Here is a 22,034-nt window from a genome sequence, read left to right as displayed (position 1 = left end):
CTGAGGAGTGCGGAGGAACAAAGGGATCTGGGAGTTCAGATACATAATTCCCTGAAAGTGGCGTCAGAGCTAGACAGGGTTGTAAAGAAGGATTTTGGCATCATGACATTCATAAATCAAAGTACTGAGTATAGGAGTTGGGATGTTATGGTGAGGTTAAGACATTGGTGAGGCCAAATTTGGGGTATTGTGTACAGTTCTGGTCACTAACTATAGCAAGGATATCAGTAAGATTGAAAGAGGGCCTTCAGGAGTTGAGTTACAGGGAAAGATTGAACAGGTTAAGACTTTATTCCTTGGAGCGAGGAAGAATGAGGGGGGATTTGATAGAGGTTTACAAAATTATGAGGGGTATAGACAGAGTAAATGCGAGTAGGCTCTTTCCACTTAGATTAGGAAAGATAAATATGAGAGGACATGGCTTTAGGGTGAAAGTGGAAAGGTTTAGGGGGAACATTAAGGGGAACTTCTTGGTGGTGGGAGTGGTGGGAGTATGGAACGAGCTGCCATCTGACGTGGTAAATGCAGGCTCACTCTTAAGTTTTAAGAATAAATTGGATAGGTACATGGATGGGAGAGGTCTGGAGGATTATGAACTGGGTGCAGGTCAATGGGACTAGCGGAATCAAGTTTCAGCACAGGCTAGAAGGGCCGAATGGCCTATTTTCTGTGCTGTGGTGTTCTATGGTTCTGTGTACTCATGAATGTGCTTATGTGCATAACTATATTTTCTCTACAGTCAGGTCTTGCTTCTTTTAATAATAAATAATTGTATTAACTTACCCATTTGTGAAATAGACTCTGACACAACCTGGGCAAAGTTAGATTCATCAGTTGATTTCTCCTTAAGAAAAGGTAAGCTGATGGAAAACAAACAAAGGAACAAAGGAAAAGTAAACTAAAATATTGTAAACATCAGTTATTGTGCTTAATTTATTATTTTTGCCCTTAAAATCTGTGACAGATGTGTATTTCTTATAAATATGCATTGAATAATCATTGAAAAAATTATAGACTATTGCATATATCATACAAAATTATTTAACAAATCCACATATTTCAATTGTCAATTTTTCTAATTATGAACACCTACAGGCAGCTAAGTCTGTGCCGGTGCTGTAGTGGCATCTGCACTAGACTTCAGAGCCCAAGGTCCTAGGTTCAAATCCAGCTGGCTCCTTGCATGAGTTCTACTTGTGCTGGGTTGGGTGTTGAGCTAACAACTCTGCCTCGTAAAACAGATAAATGCTAACGAAATGGCAAGGTTGCCGCCCGATGCACCAAATTGGCATGAGGAGGAACATGGATCTCAAATTAATTTAAAGTAAGATTAATGCAGGATTAGTGTAAATAAGTGGTCAACGATCAGTGTGAACTCAATGAACTGAGCTGTTTCTGTACTACAGTTCTCTATCAATCTATGAATAATACTAATACAGGTTATCATGCTGTAATCAAACTACTTGGCCACCATGTGGCAATATGCTCTTGAAAAACTGAAAATCTGTTGTAGAGATGGGAAAAACAGAAGAAGATGGAAATGCTCAGCAGGTCAAAGACCTTTCATTGGCACCAGGAGAGTAAATTAAAAAAAAAATTGAACTAAAGAAAGAGTGGAGACGGCTTAGATAGGAAAAAGAGAATGTCTTTGATAAGGTCAGGCCAGTGTTGTCCAGGTTTATGATATGCTCTGCTCAAGAGATTAACAAGAGCAAGTAGAGAGAAAGAAAAGAAACAGGGCTCTGATAATGCTGTGAAAAGTAGGTCACAGCACCTGATGAAAAGAGGGCTTCAATGGAATGGTCAGAAAGTCGCAGAATAGGTCAGTGGTGGCATTTGGTTGTCTTTTTGAAATTAACAGAGGAGTTCTGCAAAGTGGTCATTCAATCTACACTTGATTTCTATAATGAAGCAGAAACCACTTTTTAAGAGCAATGGACAAGTTTGCAAGAAATGATAAAGATTTGTTGCTTTATCTAAAATAACCCTTTTGGTTACTGGATTGTGTGAAGGGGTTAGATGTTGCACTTTCTCCAGCAACATCAGAAAATACAATGAGAAGCGGTGTGTCAATGACAATGAAAGAGCAGACCAAGGAATTATGAAGTGAAAGGTCCATTTGGGAAGATGAAAAGTGAAGGAGGGAAGGAAAAGGTAAGTATAGTGGTGGAGTCTCATTAAAGCTGGTGGAAATTTTTAAGAATAACCTATTGAATGTGGAGACTGGTGAGAGGAGATGAAAACCAGGATATCCTGGTGTGGCTGGAAGGAAAGAAAGTGAGAACAGATATGTGGAAAATAAATTAAACTCAATCAAGGGCTATGATAGAAGCCAGGTCATTGTTAAGGAAAAAATCATGTCAGAAACACTGGAATATCAGATCATCAAGGCAACTGTGACAGAGACTAGATCTATCAGAATGGAACAGATTTCTACAAGCTGTAGGGTGGGAAGAGGTACGATTGAAATAGTTATGGGAGTCTGTGGGCTTGTAATGGACACCGATCATTAACATAGCCCTTAAGAAACAGAGAAATGCAGAAAGCAAAAGAAAAAGTCAGAGATGGAGCATATGAAAGTGAGGGCAAAGATAACATTTTTAATTCTGTATTACTGCAGGAAGCAGTACCAATATAGATATTGATGGAGTTGAGACAGTGATCCTAAAAAGGTTTGAAATAAAGATTCATCCTTGTAGCCATGAAGAGACAGGCATAGCTTTGACTCCTGGACCCTGCTTTTGAAACCTGTTCCTTTGCACCTGTGCATATTGAATTCACTCCCCATACCTGATGAAATAAGCACTTCATAAAAATTGCCCAACATTTGGTCAATCACATTTGTTGCTCTGCCCAGATGCATTGCAAGAATTTTGACAACACCTAAAAATATTGTCATGACATCTGAAAATATGAGAATCCAAATCAATCATTTTAAATGGGCTATTTTTGTTGGTTAATTGTTTAATTACTGTAAAACATGAATTTTTAACACCGGCATTTTCAATAGTTTAATGATGGATCTACTGAGGAAACCTCTATTATGAACAAGTTCTGAGAATACAGACTTTGAATACCTAGAATCTGAACGCAGTTACATGTATCTGAGGATTTTTTCCAGTTATATGGGAACAATCCATGTTTATATTCTCAAGACACACAAAGCAGTCTTCTGAGAGCACTTAATTAAAAAAACTTCCAGGTTTAAATATCTATTTGAATTTTTTGTTGACTTGAAAAAGTTGTAATTGAAATGAAAATCACTTACCCACACAATTTGAGAATTTTACAAATTGGCTCCACATAAGCATCTTGATCTTTTACTTTTTCTGCACAAAGATTAAGAATTTTAAAGACTGGAACTAAGTCTCTAATTGGCTTTATAAGTAAATTAAATTAAGGATCAAACTTAAATTTTTTTGGCAACATGGTGAAAATCACTCAAGTCTACATAGTTCACCTCCAGTGAATGCTTGTCATGATAAACATTATATGATCTTTTTGAAATTCCAGATAAAAAATCATAGCATTTCTCAGCCTATTTTTACTGCCTACATATACAATCTATAATACAATCCAGTTAATCGATCTCATAATTTTTCAGGTATCTGTCCAATTTCTATGTATTTCACATATTTATTGGTTAAGCGGATTTGGATGTTGTCAACAATACCAGCAGATATTAACCACTTGTTAAGTTGACCTCACTTATTAAGATTTGCACAAATGGAGCCAAGACAATTTTTAATAAACATTTTTAAATGCTTTATTGTTCAGTGTAACAGTAGAAAATACAACATATCAAATATTCAGGAAGTCAGCTGATTGACAATCCCTTTGCTGGGGATAACTGAACCATGAGTTCAAACCACAACCAAGCTGAGCCTCAGCCTGGCAGCAGAAGCCATTGTAGATGACCTCCCAGGCACGTTATGGGAAATCTGCAAGTGATGGATAGAAACATAGCTATTGCCCCGGCCTGAGGTAAGGAAGCCTCGGTTCCAGGAAGGATGCAGTGCAGCTTTTGGAATGGGCTATAATAGTCTCAATTAATACACTTCTCCAGTTAACTCCTCTGCAGCTTTGAATTGAATACATATGAACTTTCAAATTAGGAGCATGTAAAGGTTACTCAGTCCCTTGTGCTTTTCAATATGATGTCTGATCTTACTGTAACCTCCATGCACTATTGTAACACCTTAACTACTTGTTTGTCAGGTAATATTCTATTTGTGCCTTAGAAATATTTAAAGATGGTGCTTCCTCTATCTTTTAAGAAAGAAAATGCCAAAGGTTCACAGTCCTCAGAAAGGAAAAAGATTGCTGAGCTGTGTCTTAAATGGCGATGTCTTATTCTTAAATATTTAGTTTGAGATTTTCTAAGAAAAGAAAATATCCTTTCCATATCCATCAAGAATCCTCAGGATATAATATGTTTTATAATATGTTCTCATCATACATACAGTATCTATAAAAAATATTCACCACCCCCACCCCAAAAGTTTTCATGTTTTATTGTTTTACAACATCGAATCACAGTGGATTTAACTTGGCTCTTTTGACACTGATCAACTGAGAAGACTCTCATGTCAAAGTAAAAAAACAAATTTCTATAAGGTGGTCTAAAATTATTACAGTTATTAATCACAAAATAATTAATAGCATCTCCTTCAAGTCAGTGTTTAGAAGATGCATCTTTGGCAGCAATTACAGCTGTCTGTGTGGATAGGGCTCTAACAGCTTTGCACAACTGGACATTGCAATATTTCCACGTTATTCTTTACAAAACTACTCAAACTCTGCCAGATCACATGGGGATCATGAGTGAACAGCCCTTTTCAAGTCTAGCCACAAATTCTCAATTGGATTGAGGTCAGGATTCTGACTTGTCCACTCCAGGAAATTAACTTTGATGTTTTTAAGTCATTCCTGTGTAGCTTTGGCTTTATGCTTGGGGTAATTGTCCTGCTGGAAAACAAATCTTCTCAAAATTCACAGTTCTCTTGCAGACTACATCAGGTTTTCCTCCAAGATTGCCCTGTATTTTGCTGTATTCATTTTACCCTCTACCTTCACAAGCTTTCCAGGGCCTGCTGCAGTGAAGCATCCCCACAGCATGATGCAGTTACCACCATGCTTCATGGTAGGGATAGTGTGTTTCTGCTGATGTGCAGGGTTTGGCTTTCACCAAACATAGTGTTTAGTCTGATGGCCAAAAAGCTCAATGTTGTTTTCATCAGATCATAGAATGTTCTTCCAGCTGACTTCAGAGTCTCCCAAGTGCCTTCTGGCCAAGGTTTGGCCAAGATTTCATGACTTTTTTTTTTAAACAGTGGCTTTCTCTTTGCCACTCTCCCATAAAGCTGTGACCAGTGAAGCACCAGGCAGCAGATATTGTATGTCCAGTCTCTCCCATCTCAGCTACTGAAGATTGTAACTGCTCCAGAGTTATCATAGGTCTCTTGGTGGCTTCTCTCACTAGATCCCTTCTTTCATAGTCACTCAGTTTTTGAGGACAAGCTTGCTCTAGGTAGATTTACAGCTGTGCCACATTCTTTCCATTTCTTGATGATTGACTTAACTGTACTCCAAAGAATATTCAGTGATTTGCAAGTTTTCTTGTATCCATCTCCTGACTTGTGCTTTTCAATAACATTTTCGTGGAGTTGCTTGGAGTTTTCTTTTGCCTTCATGGTGTAGTTTCTGCCAGGATACTGACTCAGCAGCAGGTAGACAGATACAGGTATACTTTTACTATAATTAACTGAAATACCTTGACAGCACATGGATCATCTCCATTTAACTAATTATGTGACTTCTAAAACCAATTGGCTGCACCAGGGATGATTTGTAGGTCATATTAAAGGGGGTGAATACTTTTCATAGCCACTGTATGTATACTCTCTAAATCTTTTCCCACTTATTTCATCCATTTAAACTCCTTATAGCCTTCTGATCTTTTCTTCACAACGTGTTTTCTATTTATTAAATTTATTAAGTCCCCAGGACTGGATGGTACACAACCCAGAATACATGAGTTATAGATATGGGGAGAGAAGTTACAGATATGAAGTTTAATCTGGGCATGTGTGATGTGGTACATATTGGGAGTTCAAATGGAAGGAGGAAGTATACAGTAAAGACCCTTTAATAGTATCAAAGTACAGAGAGATCTTAGGGAGGGAGGTACTGTCGTGATCCCTATGGGATTTTGCGGCATGCCGTAGAGCATTGGGCTTCTAGGTTTCTTGAGTATCTGTATCAATTGTTGTCTTCACAAGAATCGTTAAGCCCTTGTGCTTTCTGTTTAATCTTGTCAGGTTAATTATGACTGGCACAAGTTTTCTGCTTTCTCTGATTATTTAATACAGATGCCCATTTAGCGCTGTTGCCGGCCTCCTTGTGTTTATAATACTTTGATTTTTAGCATCGCTTGGTCATGCCATTCATGCTCTGCTGGTGTTGCTATGTATGACCTCGTTTTCATTTTTACATGGAAGTCTGCCGTTTCCTTGTATCTGGGTTCAGTCGTTGCCAGCGCTCACCTTGACAGAATTAATTGTTCCTCCACACCCAGGTTCAGTCATTGTTAATGCTCACCATGACAAGTTCTTTGAAAGTGGCTACGAATATGAATAAGGTGGTAAAGAAGGTGTATAGCATGTTTGTCTTCATTGGTAGGGACGTTGCATATAAGAGTAAGAGTTTCATTCTGCAACTATACAAAAATTTAGTCAGACCACTTGGGGCATTGGTTTCAGTTCTGGTCACCCCATTATAAGAAGAACATGGATACTGTGGAGAGAGTGAATGAGAGTTCTACTAGTATGCTGGTTGAATAAGAAGGTATGAGCAGTAAGGAAGGAAAGATTGGATAAACTTGTTTGTTCCCCCTAGAATGTCAGACGCTAAAGGGAGACCTGACAGAGGTTTTTAATTTTATGAGAGTATAGATAAGGTACACAGACAGAATCTTTTCCCTAGGGTAGAAATGTCATGCAACAGAAGACATACGTTAGAGTTGGGGGAAACTTATAGGCAATTAGAAGGGCAAGTACTTTTCTACACAGAATAGTAGATGCTTGGAATAGGTTACCAAGGGTAGTAGTGAAAGTACAAAGTTTGGTGAAGTTTAAGAGGCTGTTAGATAGATACAGGAATATGAAGGAAATGGAGGGATGTGGCTGATACACAGAACAGCATTCAGTATAACTCGGTATCAAGAGCAAAACAAAATTTTGGGCTGAATGGCCTTCCAGTACTGCACTTTTCTATGTTTTTTGTTATTAATGGAGCCTTCATTAAAATCAGTCAATAGCCTCAATACCTATTCCTGTGGCACACTAATTGTATCTTGACATGCTGAAAAAAAAGACCCATTTATGACTAATCACCATTTCTTTTTAGCCATCCAGTATATATATATATATATATATATATCCAGTCAGTATATACTGGGGAGATATCTTGCCCCATACTCCCCTACCCCATACCTTCATCTAACAGCACCATCTACTTCCTCAAACCTGACAACTTGACACAAACTTAAAGTCATTTGACATTTTATCTTTTGGGGTGGAAATCAGATTCAGATCAGCTGTGGTCATATCTTATGTCTCATGTTGTAATTTTACACTCTGACAGAGACTTTGAACTAGAAAGGCAGTTAAGGGGCAACCACATTGATGGGTTTAGTGTCACTGTGGGTTGTATCAGGTATGGATATTGGATTTTTAAAAGTAATTCACTGGATTTATGGGTACTAATAATGAATAACACTGTCACAAATGAAATGGAATGGTCACTTATCCACACAATGTGAAGATTTTACACGTTACCAGTACAATATCTTTGTACACTGAAAACTGAAACAACTTTCAGAACCAAAGTCTCATTAGGAATTTATATAGTGGCAGAATTACCGTTATTTTCCTCAACAATGACCTTTTAATACATTCCTACATCTAATTAGCTTCCTGCAATTGAGCATTGTTTCAAAAGCATCATTGTATTTTCAGTCAGAAGCCACTAGAACTCCCTTATTTTCCACACATATTTTTCCCATTTAAGCACCTTCTTATTCTACAGTATTTTGTTTCGTTTACCAACTGCCTGCAAAACTATGTTCCAGTCCTCTGCAGCTTATTCTTACCCCTGTTGTAACCTTTATAAGCTTTAGTTAATCCACAAGTTTAGTTAATATATTTGTAATATTTGTGGTTTTCAACACCTCAAAACTAACCAATAAGCTCCAAGACCTTGGGCTCATTACCTCCTTGTGCAATCGAATGCTCAATTTCCTCACTTGCAGACCGCAGTCAGTTCAGATTGGTAACATCTCCTCCATGTACTCCAAAGGCACAAGTGCACCACAAGGCTGTGCCCTGAGCCTCCTGCTTGATACGCTTTACACTTATGTGGCTAAGCACAGCTCCAGTACCGTACTCAAATTTCCTGACAATGCCACTATCATAGTCCGAATCAAAGGTGGTAATGTATCAGCATATAGGAGGGAGATTGAAAATCTGGCTGACTAGTGCCACACCAACAACTTCTTACTCAATGTCAGCAAGACCAAAGAGCTGATTATTGACTTCAGGAGAAGGAAACCAAAGGTCCATGAGCCAGTTCTCATCAGAGGATCAGATGTGGAGAGGGTCAGCAACTTCAAATTCCTCTGTGTCATTATTTTGGAGGATCTGTCCTGTGCCCAACACATAAGTGCAATTATTAAGGAAGCACAGCAGCGCCTATACTTTCTAAGGAGCTTGCAAAGGTTCTACGGATGTGTAGTGGAGAGTATGTTGACTGGCTGCATCGCAGTGGTTTGGAAACACCAATGCCATTGCTTGGAAAATCCTACAAAAAGTAGTGGATATGGTCCAGTCCAGTACAGGTAAAGCCTTCCCTACCATTGAGCACATCTACATGAAGCACTGATGCAGGAAAGCAGTATCCATCATCAGGAAACCCCACTACCCAGATCATGCTCTCTTCTCACTTCTGCCATCAGGGAGAAGGTACATGAGGCCTCAGGACTCACACCAACAGGTTCAGGAACAGTCATTACCTCTCAACCACCAGGCTCTCTATATTTAGCAGCATTCCTCTTCCCAACAATCATGACCATATTTCCAGTCCCTGTTGTTAAAAGAACATTCCCATAGCATGATGCTACCTCCACCATACTCTACCATGGGATGGTGTTACCTGGCTGATAGACACCACACATACTGCTTAGTGTTGAGGCCAAAAAGTTTCTCTTTCATCTCATCCAACCACAAGACCTCTTTCCACATCTTTACAATACCTTCTAAGTGATGCGTTGCAAAGTCTTTCTGGGAAAGGATATTTTAATTTAGCCAGCACTTCTTCCTTGCCACTCTTCCATAAATAACATTATTGTGCAAGGCCTTAGAGATTTTGGAGCCATGAACTTCATCTCCATTTGCAGCCACTGACTTCTGCATCTCACTCAGAGAGACTGTTGGTGTCACAGAAGCCTCTCTTACAAGTGCTATTCTTCTCCAGCAACTAAGTTTAGAGGGTAGCCTGACCTAGGCATCATGGCTGTGGTTTCATATTTTTCCCACTTTTTTTTATGATGAATTGCTTTGAGCTCCAAGGTATGTTCAATGTCTTGGAGATGATCTTGTATCTTTCCCCAGATCTGTGCTTCTTTATTATTATTTCCGGGACTTGTCTTCACTTTAGTTTGGTCTTTTGAAAATCTACCAAACTGTTGCACCTTACAGAGGCACTGTAATTAAAATGTTTTTGTTGACTAAGACAGAGATAGGTCATTCATCCCCTCTGTCTATTTCTCTTACTCTTTAAGATCATAAATAACTAAAACTTCAGTGTTTTTGTTTGTTCTTTATCTAGGGAACACCTATAAATTTAAGTTTTGATTATTTTCAGATGATGCACAGCTCATTTCACTTTGGCAGAGAAAACTGGAAGAAGTAATTCCTAAATGGTCTAGATCTAATGTAAAGCTAATAAAGCAACAAAGAACTGGACTCAGTCCTAACTTCTTGAGCTGTCTGTATGGAATTTTGATGTTCTCCGTGTCCAAATAGGCTGTGTGGGTGCTCCAGTTTGCTCCCGTATCCTAACAAAGTACTAGTTGCTAGGTTAATTGGTCCTACTCTGTCAATGAGTGGTAGAATATGGGGCAGAGTGAATTTTGGTGAGGGGTTTGATTGAAAGCTTTCGTGGGCTTTATGGAATCCTTCTATGTCGTATAGAAATATGTTGAATCCCTACTGATCGATTTTCTATCATTGTAAAAATGTCAGTATAACAACCCTTTAACCTAAACCAAAGACAATGCTATTCAAGTCTATATTAAATGTCCTTATTTAATAATTTATGCTCTGGTATGCCCAGAGCTAGTGGGAAGTTAAAGGATTTGGGGAGCTTTTAAAAACTTGCAGAAGGAAACTAAAAAGGTCATTAGGAAGGAAAAGATGAATTATGAGAGGAAGATGGCAACTAATACCAAAGAAGATACTAAAAACTTTTCTAAGGGTAAAAGAGAGTCGAGGGTAGATATAGGACCAATACAAAATGACGCTGGAGATATTGTAATGAGAGATGCAGAGATGGCAGAGGAACTGAATGCATATTTTGTATCAGTCTTCACAGTGGAAGACATCTGCAGTATACTGGACATTCAGGAGTGTCAGGGAAATGAAGTTAGTGAAAATTATGACCGAGAAGGTACTCAGAAAGCTTACCGGTCTGAGGGTGGATAAAACTCCTGGACCTGATGGAATGCCTCAGGTTCTGAAAGAAGCATCTGGAGAGACTGCAGCAGCATTAACAATGATCTTTCAAGAATCGATAGATTCTGGCATTGTTGTGGATGACTGGAAAATTGTAAATGTTACTCCACTATTTAAGAAGGGTGGGAGGCAGCAGAAAGGAATCTATAGACCTGTTAGCCTGACATCAGTGGTTCGGAAGTTGATGGAATTGATTGTTAGGGATGAGATTATGGAGTTACCTGGAGGCACATGACAAGATAGGCCAAAGCCAGCATGGTTTCCTGAAAGGAAAGTCCTGCCTGACAAACCTACTGCAATTCTTTGAGGAAATTACAAGCAGGGTAGACAAAGGAGATGTAGCAAACTTGGTGTACTTGGATTTTCAGAAGGCCTTTGACAAGGTGCCGCACATGAGGCTGCTTAGAAAGGTAAGAGCCCATGGAATTAAAGGGAAGTTACTAGCATGGGTGGAGCTTTGGCTAGTCAGCAGAAAACAGAGAATGGGAATAAAGGGATCCTATTCTGGCTGACTACCGGTTACCAGTGGAGTTTCTCAGGGGTCAGTGTTGGGACTGCTGCTTTTTACAATGTATGTCATTGATTTGGACTACGGTATTAATGGATCTGTGGCTAAATTTTCCGATGATACAGAGATAGGTAGAGGAGCGGGTGGTGTTGAGGAAACAGCCTGCAGAAAGACTTAGACAGTTCAGGGGAATGGGCAAAGAAGTGGAAAATGAAATACAATGTTGGAAAGTGTATGGTCATGCACTTTAGTGAAAGAAATAAATGGGCAGACTATTATTTAGATGGAGAGAGAATTCAAAATGCAAAGATGCAAAGGAACTTGGGAGTCCTTGTGCAAGATACCCTAAAGGTTAACCTCCAGGTTGAGTTGGTTGTGAAGAAGGTGAATGCAATGTTGGCATTCATTTCTAGAGGTATAGAATATAAGAGCAGGGATGTGATGTTGAGGCTTTATAAGGCACTCGTGATACCACATGGAGTATTGTGTGCAGTTTTGGGCTTCTTATTTTAGAAAGGACATACTGACATTGGACAGGGTTCAGAGAAGATTCATGAGAATGATTCCAGGAATGAAAGGGTTACCGTATAAGGAACGTCTGGTAGCTCTTGGGCTGTATTCGCTGGAGTTCAGGCGAATCAGGGGGGATCTCATAGAAACATTCCAAATGTTAAAAAGCATGAACAGATTAGATATGGCAAAGTTATTTCCCATGGAGGGGATTCTAGGACAAGAGGGCATGACTTCAGGATTGAAGGATGTCCTTTTAGAACTGAGATGCAGAGAAATTACTTTAGTCAGAGGGTGGCAAACCTGTGGATTTTGATGCCATAAGCAGCTGTGGAGGTGAAGTCATTTTAAGGCAGAGGTAGATAGGTTCTTGATTAGCCTGGGCTACAAAGGGTAAGGACTGAAAGCAGGGGAGTGGGGATGACTGAAAGAATTGGATCAGCCATGATTGAATGGCAGAGTAGACTCGATGGACCAAATGGCCTACTTTTGCTCCTATATCTTATGGTCTTATATCAGTCTTATGAAACTATGTTATGTCCCGAATATATACTTCAAAGTTAACATGTATCAAACACTGCCGGAAAGAAATCTGTTAAGGCTCATTTCCTCCTGTGTGTACTTCACTCATGGGAGCCACCATAATCTAATTTCTCCAAAGTTAGTATTCAAAAATAGTGGATTCCTGTTAATTGAGCCATCAGTTAATTGGGGCAGCCACTTATTTGGGACAACTCTTAAAGAACAAATACTAATTGAGAGAATAGCTGCGAACCCTTCGTTCATTTGGGATGCATGCTGCTTAATTGGGACAGGAGATTGTTGATGGACAATTTCTAACTAGTTTTAGTTGAACAGTTTTAACTAGTGTACACTTGTATGGCAATTAGACACCTTACCCTGCTGAGGATGACCGTTTTTAAAATTGTGTCAGTTCCAATGCCATATTTTGCTGACAGCATCACAATGTTTTAGGCTGAATCAAAGATAGCGGCAGATCAGTATATAGGAGGGAGATTGATCAGAGGTGGAGGTCACCATCTTTAAATTCCTCAGTGTTATCATTTCAGATGACCTGCTCTGGGCCCAGCATGTAATTTCCGTTACTAGGGAAACATAGCAGCACTTCTACTTCCTCAGGAGTTTGCAAAGGTTTGGCATGACATCTAAAACCTTGACAAACTTTTATAGATGTGTGGTGGAAAGTACATTGACTTTTTACATCACAGCCCAATATGGAAACATCATTGCCCTTGAATGGAAAATCCTGCAAAAAATAGTGGATACGGCCTAGTCCATCACGGGAAAAGCCTTCCCATTGAGCACATCTGCATAGAGTATTGTCGCAAGAATGCAGCATCCAATATCAGGGATCCCCACTACCCAGGTCATGCTCTCTTCTCGCTGCTGTCATGAGGATAAAGGACTGCTAGCCTCTGCCAGAAAGCTTAAACTGGGGAAGAAGTTCATCTTTCAACAGGACAACCACCCAAAGCACACTGCCAGTGCAACCATGGAGTAGCTACAAATGAAGCAAATTGATGTCCTTAAGTGGATCGAAAATCCCTCACAAGACCTCAAAGGGGATGAACACTTTTGAACTGCTGACATTTCAGTTTTTTGTATTTTTAGTTTTTCATGCTTTACAATTTTCCCTGTTTTTTAGGCTCTACTGTGAAAAAAGGAGCATGTGATTCACAAATAAAAATTCTCAGTTAAGTTGATCAAAATCTCTGATTGTAATACTCTTTAATGTGAACAAAGAGTCTGGGGCTGAATACTTTTTCAAGGCACTGTAATTCTCAATGAATAAAGACAATATTGGTGAAAATAAGTGAACTATCAAGAGCAAAAAGGATACAAAACCAAACTGATAATGTTTCACCAGTCTCTTCAAAGCGTGTAGATGTCTCTCAACGAGGTTGCACTGCAGAAATTGGAAAGGTAGGTTAAATAAACACAAAGTTTCAAGTTTAAAGCACTTGACAACATTTGATTGAAAAATAGATGACTTCTAAAGTCCATTAATATTTGTATGCAATTATTTCAATTATAAAATTGAGAAGTATCTCTTGAAAAGTTTTTTAAACAAATTCTAGCATGATTCCATGATATATAGCAATGACATATAGCAAAGACTGTAGGATTCATATCAAAATTTAACAACACATTAAAATGAATTTGGAGAAATGTCAGGCAAAATGAAGAAGAAATCATTGATACTATCAGTATATTTATTAATTTGCTTTATCATTTTTGGATATAAGAATTTTTGATGATCATTCTTAGCATAGTACATGATATTCAATACAAGCAGATTCATGAAGCTATTCCACAGGACAATTTAATGTCATTCATAAAGAACATAATCTCTAAACAGATTTATTACATCTCAGCAACTCTGGAGATATTCAGATTTCTATCAGTTAGTAATCAGAGTTCCACATTTTAGGTGTTTCACTGATGCATGCCACTCTATATATCTGACAGAGTTCATCACAAAGAATATTGTGACAGATTTTAGGTAGAATAAACTATAAGTCTCAGATGACATGCTAATACTTTCAGGAAAATCTGCACAAAATTTAAGAAAAATTACAAAATAAAGCAGATTTTTGAATAAACATTTAAATCACACAGAATATACAGCAAAGAAATAGAATATTTAACCCAACCAATTGATAATACTCTCTGTGCACCACTCATACTTCTTCCCATCATTGTGCTATGAACTTTAACTGCTATTCTTTTCTCCCAAAGTAGTGATACAGTGAGTTAATCAGGAAATAATTCATGAAATTATATGAAAAGCAGTCATTTATACTTTAAATAAAATAAAGCATTGTAAGTTCTCAACAGACCTGGCAGCATCTTGGATAGTTTTCAAAGGAAGATAATGAACCTGAAATATTAACTCTGTTTCCATTTTGATAGCTAATCCCTGACGTGCAGAGTATTTCAAGCCTGAAAATCCTCCTTAAAATGGGTCACTGAGCAAGATTTCGGTCATCTGTTCTAACTTAGCTTGGTGTCAGATCATAACCACTTGGAAGAGGACCTTCAGTCCATAACATCGTGCCATACCAAATAAATTTGTACTTAGGTGATCAACTTTACTAAGACCTTATATCTACACTGTGTCAATATCCTTTCATCACCCTCACATTTATGTGTTTATCTAAATGTCTTTAGAATTCCCTAATATATCTGCCTCTACAACCATCCTAGACAGTCATCCCAGGCACTTACCACTCTCTGTGTAAAACTCTTGCCCCTCACATCCCCTTTGAAATTACCCCCTCACTTTAAATGCATACCTCCTGGGAAAAGGATACTATCTGTTTACTCTATCTATGCCTCTCATAATCTTATAAATCTGTTGTAGAGAACAGAGCGAACCCATACGCAGGACACTGGCACGGCGATTGAGTTAGGATGCAGACGAGGGTGTGGGAGTGGCTGGAGCTGAACGGCAAACAGGAGGATGAATAGGAAATCCAGAACTTGTCCAGTGGCAGATCAGTAAATCTCATCTTGAGTACACAATCAGACTGCAGACTGCACAGTCACAAGTTCTTCCTCTTCTCACAGTCAAGTTCTCAGGCTGAGCAGAAGATTCAGAGAAAGAGTCCCTCACCCAGTCATACACATGTTGAAAGGGAGTAAAAATACTGTTCAATATTGTTCCACAGTTCTTCCAGGTAATTTTCAATAAGACTCAAAACTTTCTGATAACCTTCCTCACTCCGAAGCCCAAGAGGCAGTGGAAACATTTCAAGATTTCCTTTTGTAGCATGATTTTTCCAGAAATTCAGTCACTAGAAGTCAAAACATTTTCTCCAGGGCCTTGCAGAGATTTGTTCAACTGATTTATATGATGAAAAATGACTGTTAAGTAGGCTAGTTTCTGCAGCCATTCTTCATCTCCAAATCACTCAGAAATATCTGGCCTACTACTTTCTTGAAAGTACTCCTGCAATTCACCTTTCAGCTCAAAGACCCTGTACAGAACTCTTCCTCCACCAAGCCACCAGGTTTCTGTATGTAGCATGAGCTTGGTGTGCTCTTTGTCCTGGTTTTCACACAGTTTTATGAACATTCTCTAGTTAACTGGTCTGAATCCTTTTAGTGACTGTGACATTATTTTCAAAAGCTTTAAACTGCTTGTTTTGAGATTCCAATAGACATTTAAAATAATCAGCACTCTTGCGTGTCAAATCGCTGTAATTTGTAGATAAGTATCTTTTCACTTTTGCTGGAGCCTTTGCTACGTCTGTAAGTTGTTTGCCACATAGACACAATGGAATAGGACAACTTGGATCAACAGTCCATATAAAACCAATTGATAAGTAGCTTTCATTATAAAGACAGACTTCATTGTGTCTGTTGTTGCACTAGTGCAGTGAAATGACTCAGAAGTTTGTAATTCTTCATCATTAACCTTTAGCAGAATTGTCCGTAGACTCAGGCTTAGAATCCTCCTATCTCTTAAAAATCAACACACTGAACTGTTTTTAGAATGAAAATTTCCCTCCAATTTTCTACTACACTGGAAGTTTGTTCATTCCAATAAGCCAGTTGGTGGTGCATAAGGGGAAGTTGGGGGCAATAATTCGGGAGGATGAGGCTGAAGACATAGCCCAAGTTGGGGGAGTCCATTCAATGCATAAAAACACACTTCATGCCGCTCATCAGCTTACCGTCCTACCCTCCATGCAATACAGTGCTCACCAATTATCAATGGCATCAAAAACTAAGAATGGACTCAACCAAATAAACACAGACCTACTGTGCACTGCTGTACTGGGCAGAGATTGCTAACGGGGCTGCTCAGTCACTGCTAGCATTGTGCATTGTGCGAAGTTAAAAAAAAGATGTTTATTTCTTTTAATCATGATCTCTCCCGGAACCCCGAGCAACCTCTCATGGAATCCAGGGTTTCTTCAGAACCCCAGTCGAGAAATCCTGCTCGAGAGAATCAGAATCAAAATCAGGTTTAATATCACTGGCATATATCATGAAATATGTTTTGCAACAGCAGTACATTGTAATACATAATAAAAAGAACAATAAATTATAATAAGAAATATCGATATATTAAATTAAATAAGCAGTGGAAAAAGGAATTGAGGTTTGTGTACATGGGTTTTTATCCATTCAGAAACCTGGGATATTGTGGCCATAACAGAAATGTGGCTAACAGAAGGGCAGGACTGACTGGCAGTTCAGTGTCCTGTATACCAATGTATGACAGAAAAACAGATAAGACTGGAGGGGATATTGCCTTTTTAAAATGGGAGGAAATAACAACAGTGCTCAGAGAGGATATTCTTGAGGCCATCTCATGAGGTCATTTGGGTGGAATTTCAAATTAGAAAGGATAGTCACCTTGGTAGGGCTATATTATAGACCCTGCAATAGTCCATTGGAACTTGAGAAGTTGACAACAGGAAATTACATCTTTTTGTAGTGCGAGTAAAAGATTTCAATTATTCCAGAATAAAATGAGGAGAGCAGGGTGCTAAGCACACATGCCTGTGGTGAGTCGGTGCTGATGGTGAGTGTGAAGAGAGGTTATTGCCAATCGGTACAAATTGGGATCTACCAGTGAGGAATTTGAGAATCCCAGTTACACAGGGAATTACTGACCCAGGTCTTGGACCTTAGTGACGATTTCCATGGTGATGACAGTGTTCAATACTGAACTAAAGTCAATAAAGAGCATCCTGTTGTATGCGTCTTCATTGTTCAAATGTGCCAGAGATTCAGATTCAGTTTATTGTCGTTTAGAAACCACAAATGCAATGCAATTAAAAAATGAGATAACGTTCCCCCAGAATGATATCACAAAAGCATATGACAAAACAGACTACACCAGCAAATCCACGTAATGTTTGGCAATCCCCAAACCAGAGTCTGGAGAGGCTGCTGCATATTGATATCGTGTTCCCTGGAAAGGAGTTCCAAATCCACCAGACAAAAACAAGACTAAAAACTAAAGCTACAAGACCTGCACAAAACCACATAATTACAACATATAGTTACAACAGTGCAAACAACAAAAGACAATAGACAATAGGTGCAGAAGTAGACCATTCGGCCCCTCGAGTCTGCACCGCCATTCTGAGTTCATGGCTGATCATTCACTATCAATACCCAGTCCCTGCCTTGTCCCCATATCCCTTGATTCCCCTATCCATCAGATATCTATCTGGCTCCTTCTTGAAAGCATCCAGAGAATTGGCCTCCACCGTCTTCCGAGGCAGTGCATTCCACACCTCCACAACTCTCTGGGAGAAGAAGTTCTTCCTCAACTCTGTTTTAAATAACTGACCTCTTATTCTCAATCCATGCCCTCTGGTACTGGACTCTCCCAACATCTGGAACATATTTCCTGCCTCAATCCTATCAAATCCTTTAATTATCTTAAACGTTTCAATCAGATCCCCTCTCAATCTCCTCAATTCCTGTGTGTACAAGCCCAATCTCTCCAATCTCTCTGCGTAAGACAGCCCTGCCATCCCAGGAATCAACCTAGTGAATCTACGCTGCACTTCCTCAATTTCCAGAATGTCCTTCCTTAAACCTGGAGACCAAAACTGTATACAATATTCCAGGTGTGGTCTCACCAGGGCCCTGTACAAATCCAAAAGGACATCTTTGCTCTTGTACTCAATTCCCCTTGTAATAAAGGCCAATATTCCATTTGCCCTCTTCACTGCCTGTTGCACTTGCTCATTCACCTTCATTGACTGATGAACTAGGACTCCTAGGTCTCTTTGCATTTCTCCCTTACCTAACTCTACACCGTTCAGACAATACTCTGCCCTCTTGTTCCTGCTTCCAAAGTGGATAACTTCACATTTATTCACATTGAATGACATCTGCCAAGTATCTGCCCACTCACCCAGCCTATCCAAGTCTCCCTGTATTCCCCTAACGTCCTCTTCGCACGTCACACTGCCACCCAGTTTAGTATCGTCAGCAAACTTACTGACATAGTTTTCAATGCCCTCATCTAAATCGTTGACATAAATCGTAAAGAGCTGTGGTCCCAATACAGAGCCCTGTGGTACCCCACTAGTCACCTCCAGCCAGTCCGAGAAACACCCATTCATTGCTACCCTTTGCTTTCTATCTGCCAACCAGTTTTCTATCCATGTTAAAACCCTGCCCCCAATGCCATGAGCTCTGATTTTACTCACCAATCTCCTATGTGGCACCTTATCGAATGCCTTCTGAAAATCTAGGTACACAACATCCACTGGCTTACCCTCGTCTAACATCCTTGTTACACCTTCAAAAAACTCCAACAGATTAGTCAAGCATGATTTGCCCTTGGTAAATCCATGCTGGCTCGGCCTAATCCTATTTCTGCCATCAAGATGTGCCACTATTTCGTCCTTAATAACGGACTCAAGCATCTTCCCACGACTGACGTTAGGCTAACAGGGTGATAGTTCTCCGTTTTCTCCTTCCCTCCCTTCTTGAAAAGTGGGATAACATTAGCCACTCTCCAATCTTCAGGAACTGATCCTGAATCTAAGGAACATTGGAAAATGATTACCAACGCATCCGCAATTTCCTGAGCCACCTCTTTTAGAACCCTCAGATGCAGACCATCTGGACCCGGGGATTTATTAGCCTTCAGTCCTACCAGTCTACTCATCACAGTTTCTTTCCTAATGTCAATCTGTCTCAATTCCTCTGATATCTTATGACCCTGGCCCATCCATACATCTGGGAGATTGCTTGTGTCCTCCCTGGTGAAGACAGATCTAAAGTACGCATTAAATTCTGTTGCCATTTCCCTGTTTCCCATAACAATTTCTCCCAATTCATTCTTCAAGGGGCCAACATTGTTCTTAACTATTTTCTTTCTCTTCATATAGCTAACAAAGCTTTTGCTATCCCCTTTTATATTCCTGGCTAGACTGAGCTCATACCTGATTTTTTTCTCTCTGTATTGCTTTTTTAGTTAAGATCTGCTGTTCTTTAAAACTTTCCCAATCATCTGTATTCCCATTCATCTTAGCCCTGTCATACTTCTTTTTTCTTTAATGCTATACAATATCTGACTTCCTTTGTCAACCACTGTGGCCCCTTTCCCCTCTTTGAATCCTTCCTTCTCATTGGAATGAATTGCTTTTGCATCTTTTGTATTATCCCCAAGAATATCTGCCACTGCTGATCCACTGTCTTTCCTGCCAGGGCATCCGCCCATTTAACTTTGGCCAGCTCTTCCCTCATGGCTCCGTAGTCTCCTTTATTTAATTGCAACACCGACACCTCTGATCTGCCCTTATCCCTCTCAAATTGTAGATAAAAACTTATCATGTTATGATCACTACTTCCTAATGGCTCCTTTACTTCAAGATCACTTATCAGTTCCTGTTCATTACACATCACCAAGTCCAAAATAGCCTCGTTCCTGGTTGGCTCAAGCACAAGCTGTTCCAAAAATACATCCCTTAGACACTCCACAAACTCCCTATCCTGGGGTCCAGCACCTACCTGATTCTCCCAGTTCACCTGCATGTTGAAATCTCCCATAACGACTGCATTACCTTTAGCACATGCCAATGTTAACTCCCTAATCAACTTGTACCCAATATCCACGCTACTGTTTGGGGGCCTGTACACAACACCCATTAGGGTCTTTTTACCCTTACTGTTCCTCAGCTCAATCCACACAGACTCTACTTCCCCTGTTCCCAAGTCACCTCTTGCTAAGGACTGAATCTCACTCCTCACCAACAGGGCCACCCCCTCTTCCCATATTTCTGTCTCTACGATAGCACGTATACCCTGGTACACTCAATTCCCAGGCCTGATCCCCTTGCAGCCATGTCTCTGTTATCCCAACAATATCGTAGTTCCCCATTTTCATCTGAGCTTCAAGCTCATCTGTCTTATTTCTGACACTACGCGCATTCAAGTCTAGAATTCTTAGCCCATTCCTCCTCTCTTTGCTTAAAACACTGTCTATTGTACCTAACCCAGCTCCTTGAACTTCCATCGGGCTAATTGCACCTTGAATTTTGATGACCTTCTCAAGATCACCCAAACCTTCTACACATTTAACCCCATGCTCCTTCTGACCAACCCTCTGTACATGTAACTTTTCCAACACATGTTCTGTCTCACCTTTCTCCTTTACACAATTAATATTTGGGAAACGTGTATTCCCCACCTGTCCCTTATCCTTCATCATATCATCTTCTCTCGTAATCTGGATCCCTGCCCCCTGCACATCTAGTTAAAACCCCCCCGAGCAGCACTGGCAAACATTCCTGCAAGAATGTTAGTACCCCTCCAGTTCAGATGTAGACTGTCCCTTAGAAACAGATCCCAATGTCCCTGGAACAAAGACCAATTATCCAAAAACCTGAACCCTTCCTTCCTGCACCATGCTTTCAGCCTCGTATTAATGTGCATAATCATTCTATTCTTCGCCTCACTCGCACATGGCACAGGTAGCAATCCCGAGATTGTCACCCTGGAGGTCCTGCCTTTCAGCTTCACTCCTAACTCCCTGAACTCTCTAAGCAGGACCCCCTCACTCACCTTACCTACATCGTTGGTCCCTACATGGACCACTACATCTGGGTTCATGCCCTCGTTCTCAAGAATAGCCTGCACCCGATCTGAGATGTCCCGGACCCTGGCACTAGGGAGGCAACATACCATCTGAGACTCCCGATCTGCCCCACAAAAGCATAATTGATTAAAAAAAAAACAGACTATGGGCACAGTAAAAAATAGTCCAAGATGTTAAAGGACTGTAAGTTCAAAAGAAATCACCACAGTTTCCACAACTCCCCAGGGTCCTGACAGACTCGCCATCCCACGCCGGTGGCAGAAGGGAGCACCCCTGCTATGGACTTCCAAGGCGCCGCCCGACTCAGCCTCGCAGACGCAGCACACAACGGAAGCTCTGTTGAAACTAGCCTCGCAGACACAGCACACACCGAAAACGACCTGAGTCTGTCGAACCTCCAAGCCGATGACCATCCCCTCCAGCACAGCTTCTCCGAGCACCATCCTCTGCCAAGCGTATTAAGACGGCCCCGCCAACGGCCATCGGCAAAGTTACCCTGAGGACTTGGGGCCTATTCTTCCCAGCAGAGTCCCGGACCTCACAGCAGCAGTAGCAACGAAGGTCTTCCTGGAATTTCCCGATGTTCCTCCATGCTCCCACGTCCATTTTCAACCGATTATGATTG

General features: G+C 40.2%; 1 protein-coding gene across 1 annotated transcript in view; it reads right to left on the bottom strand.

Moving 5' to 3' along the window:
• The window catches only part of LOC132395496 (cilia- and flagella-associated protein 69-like), a 136,694-nt gene that overhangs the window by 90,698 nt on the left and 23,962 nt on the right, over positions 1 to 22,034 (bottom strand). The window contains exons 3-5 of the mRNA XM_059972202.1: positions 13,670 to 13,735; positions 3,269 to 3,378; positions 784 to 860 (exon numbers count right to left, since the gene is read on the bottom strand). Of these exons, the coding sequence (XP_059828185.1) occupies positions 784 to 860; positions 3,269 to 3,378; positions 13,670 to 13,735 (253 nt within the window). The remainder of the gene's footprint in view (positions 1 to 783; positions 861 to 3,268; positions 3,379 to 13,669; positions 13,736 to 22,034) is intronic.

Source organism: Hypanus sabinus, chromosome 6 (assembly GCF_030144855.1).
Source record: "Hypanus sabinus isolate sHypSab1 chromosome 6, sHypSab1.hap1, whole genome shotgun sequence".
NCBI lineage: Eukaryota > Metazoa > Chordata > Chondrichthyes > Myliobatiformes > Dasyatidae > Hypanus > Hypanus sabinus.
This window is presented reverse-complemented; position numbering and strand designations above follow the sequence as displayed.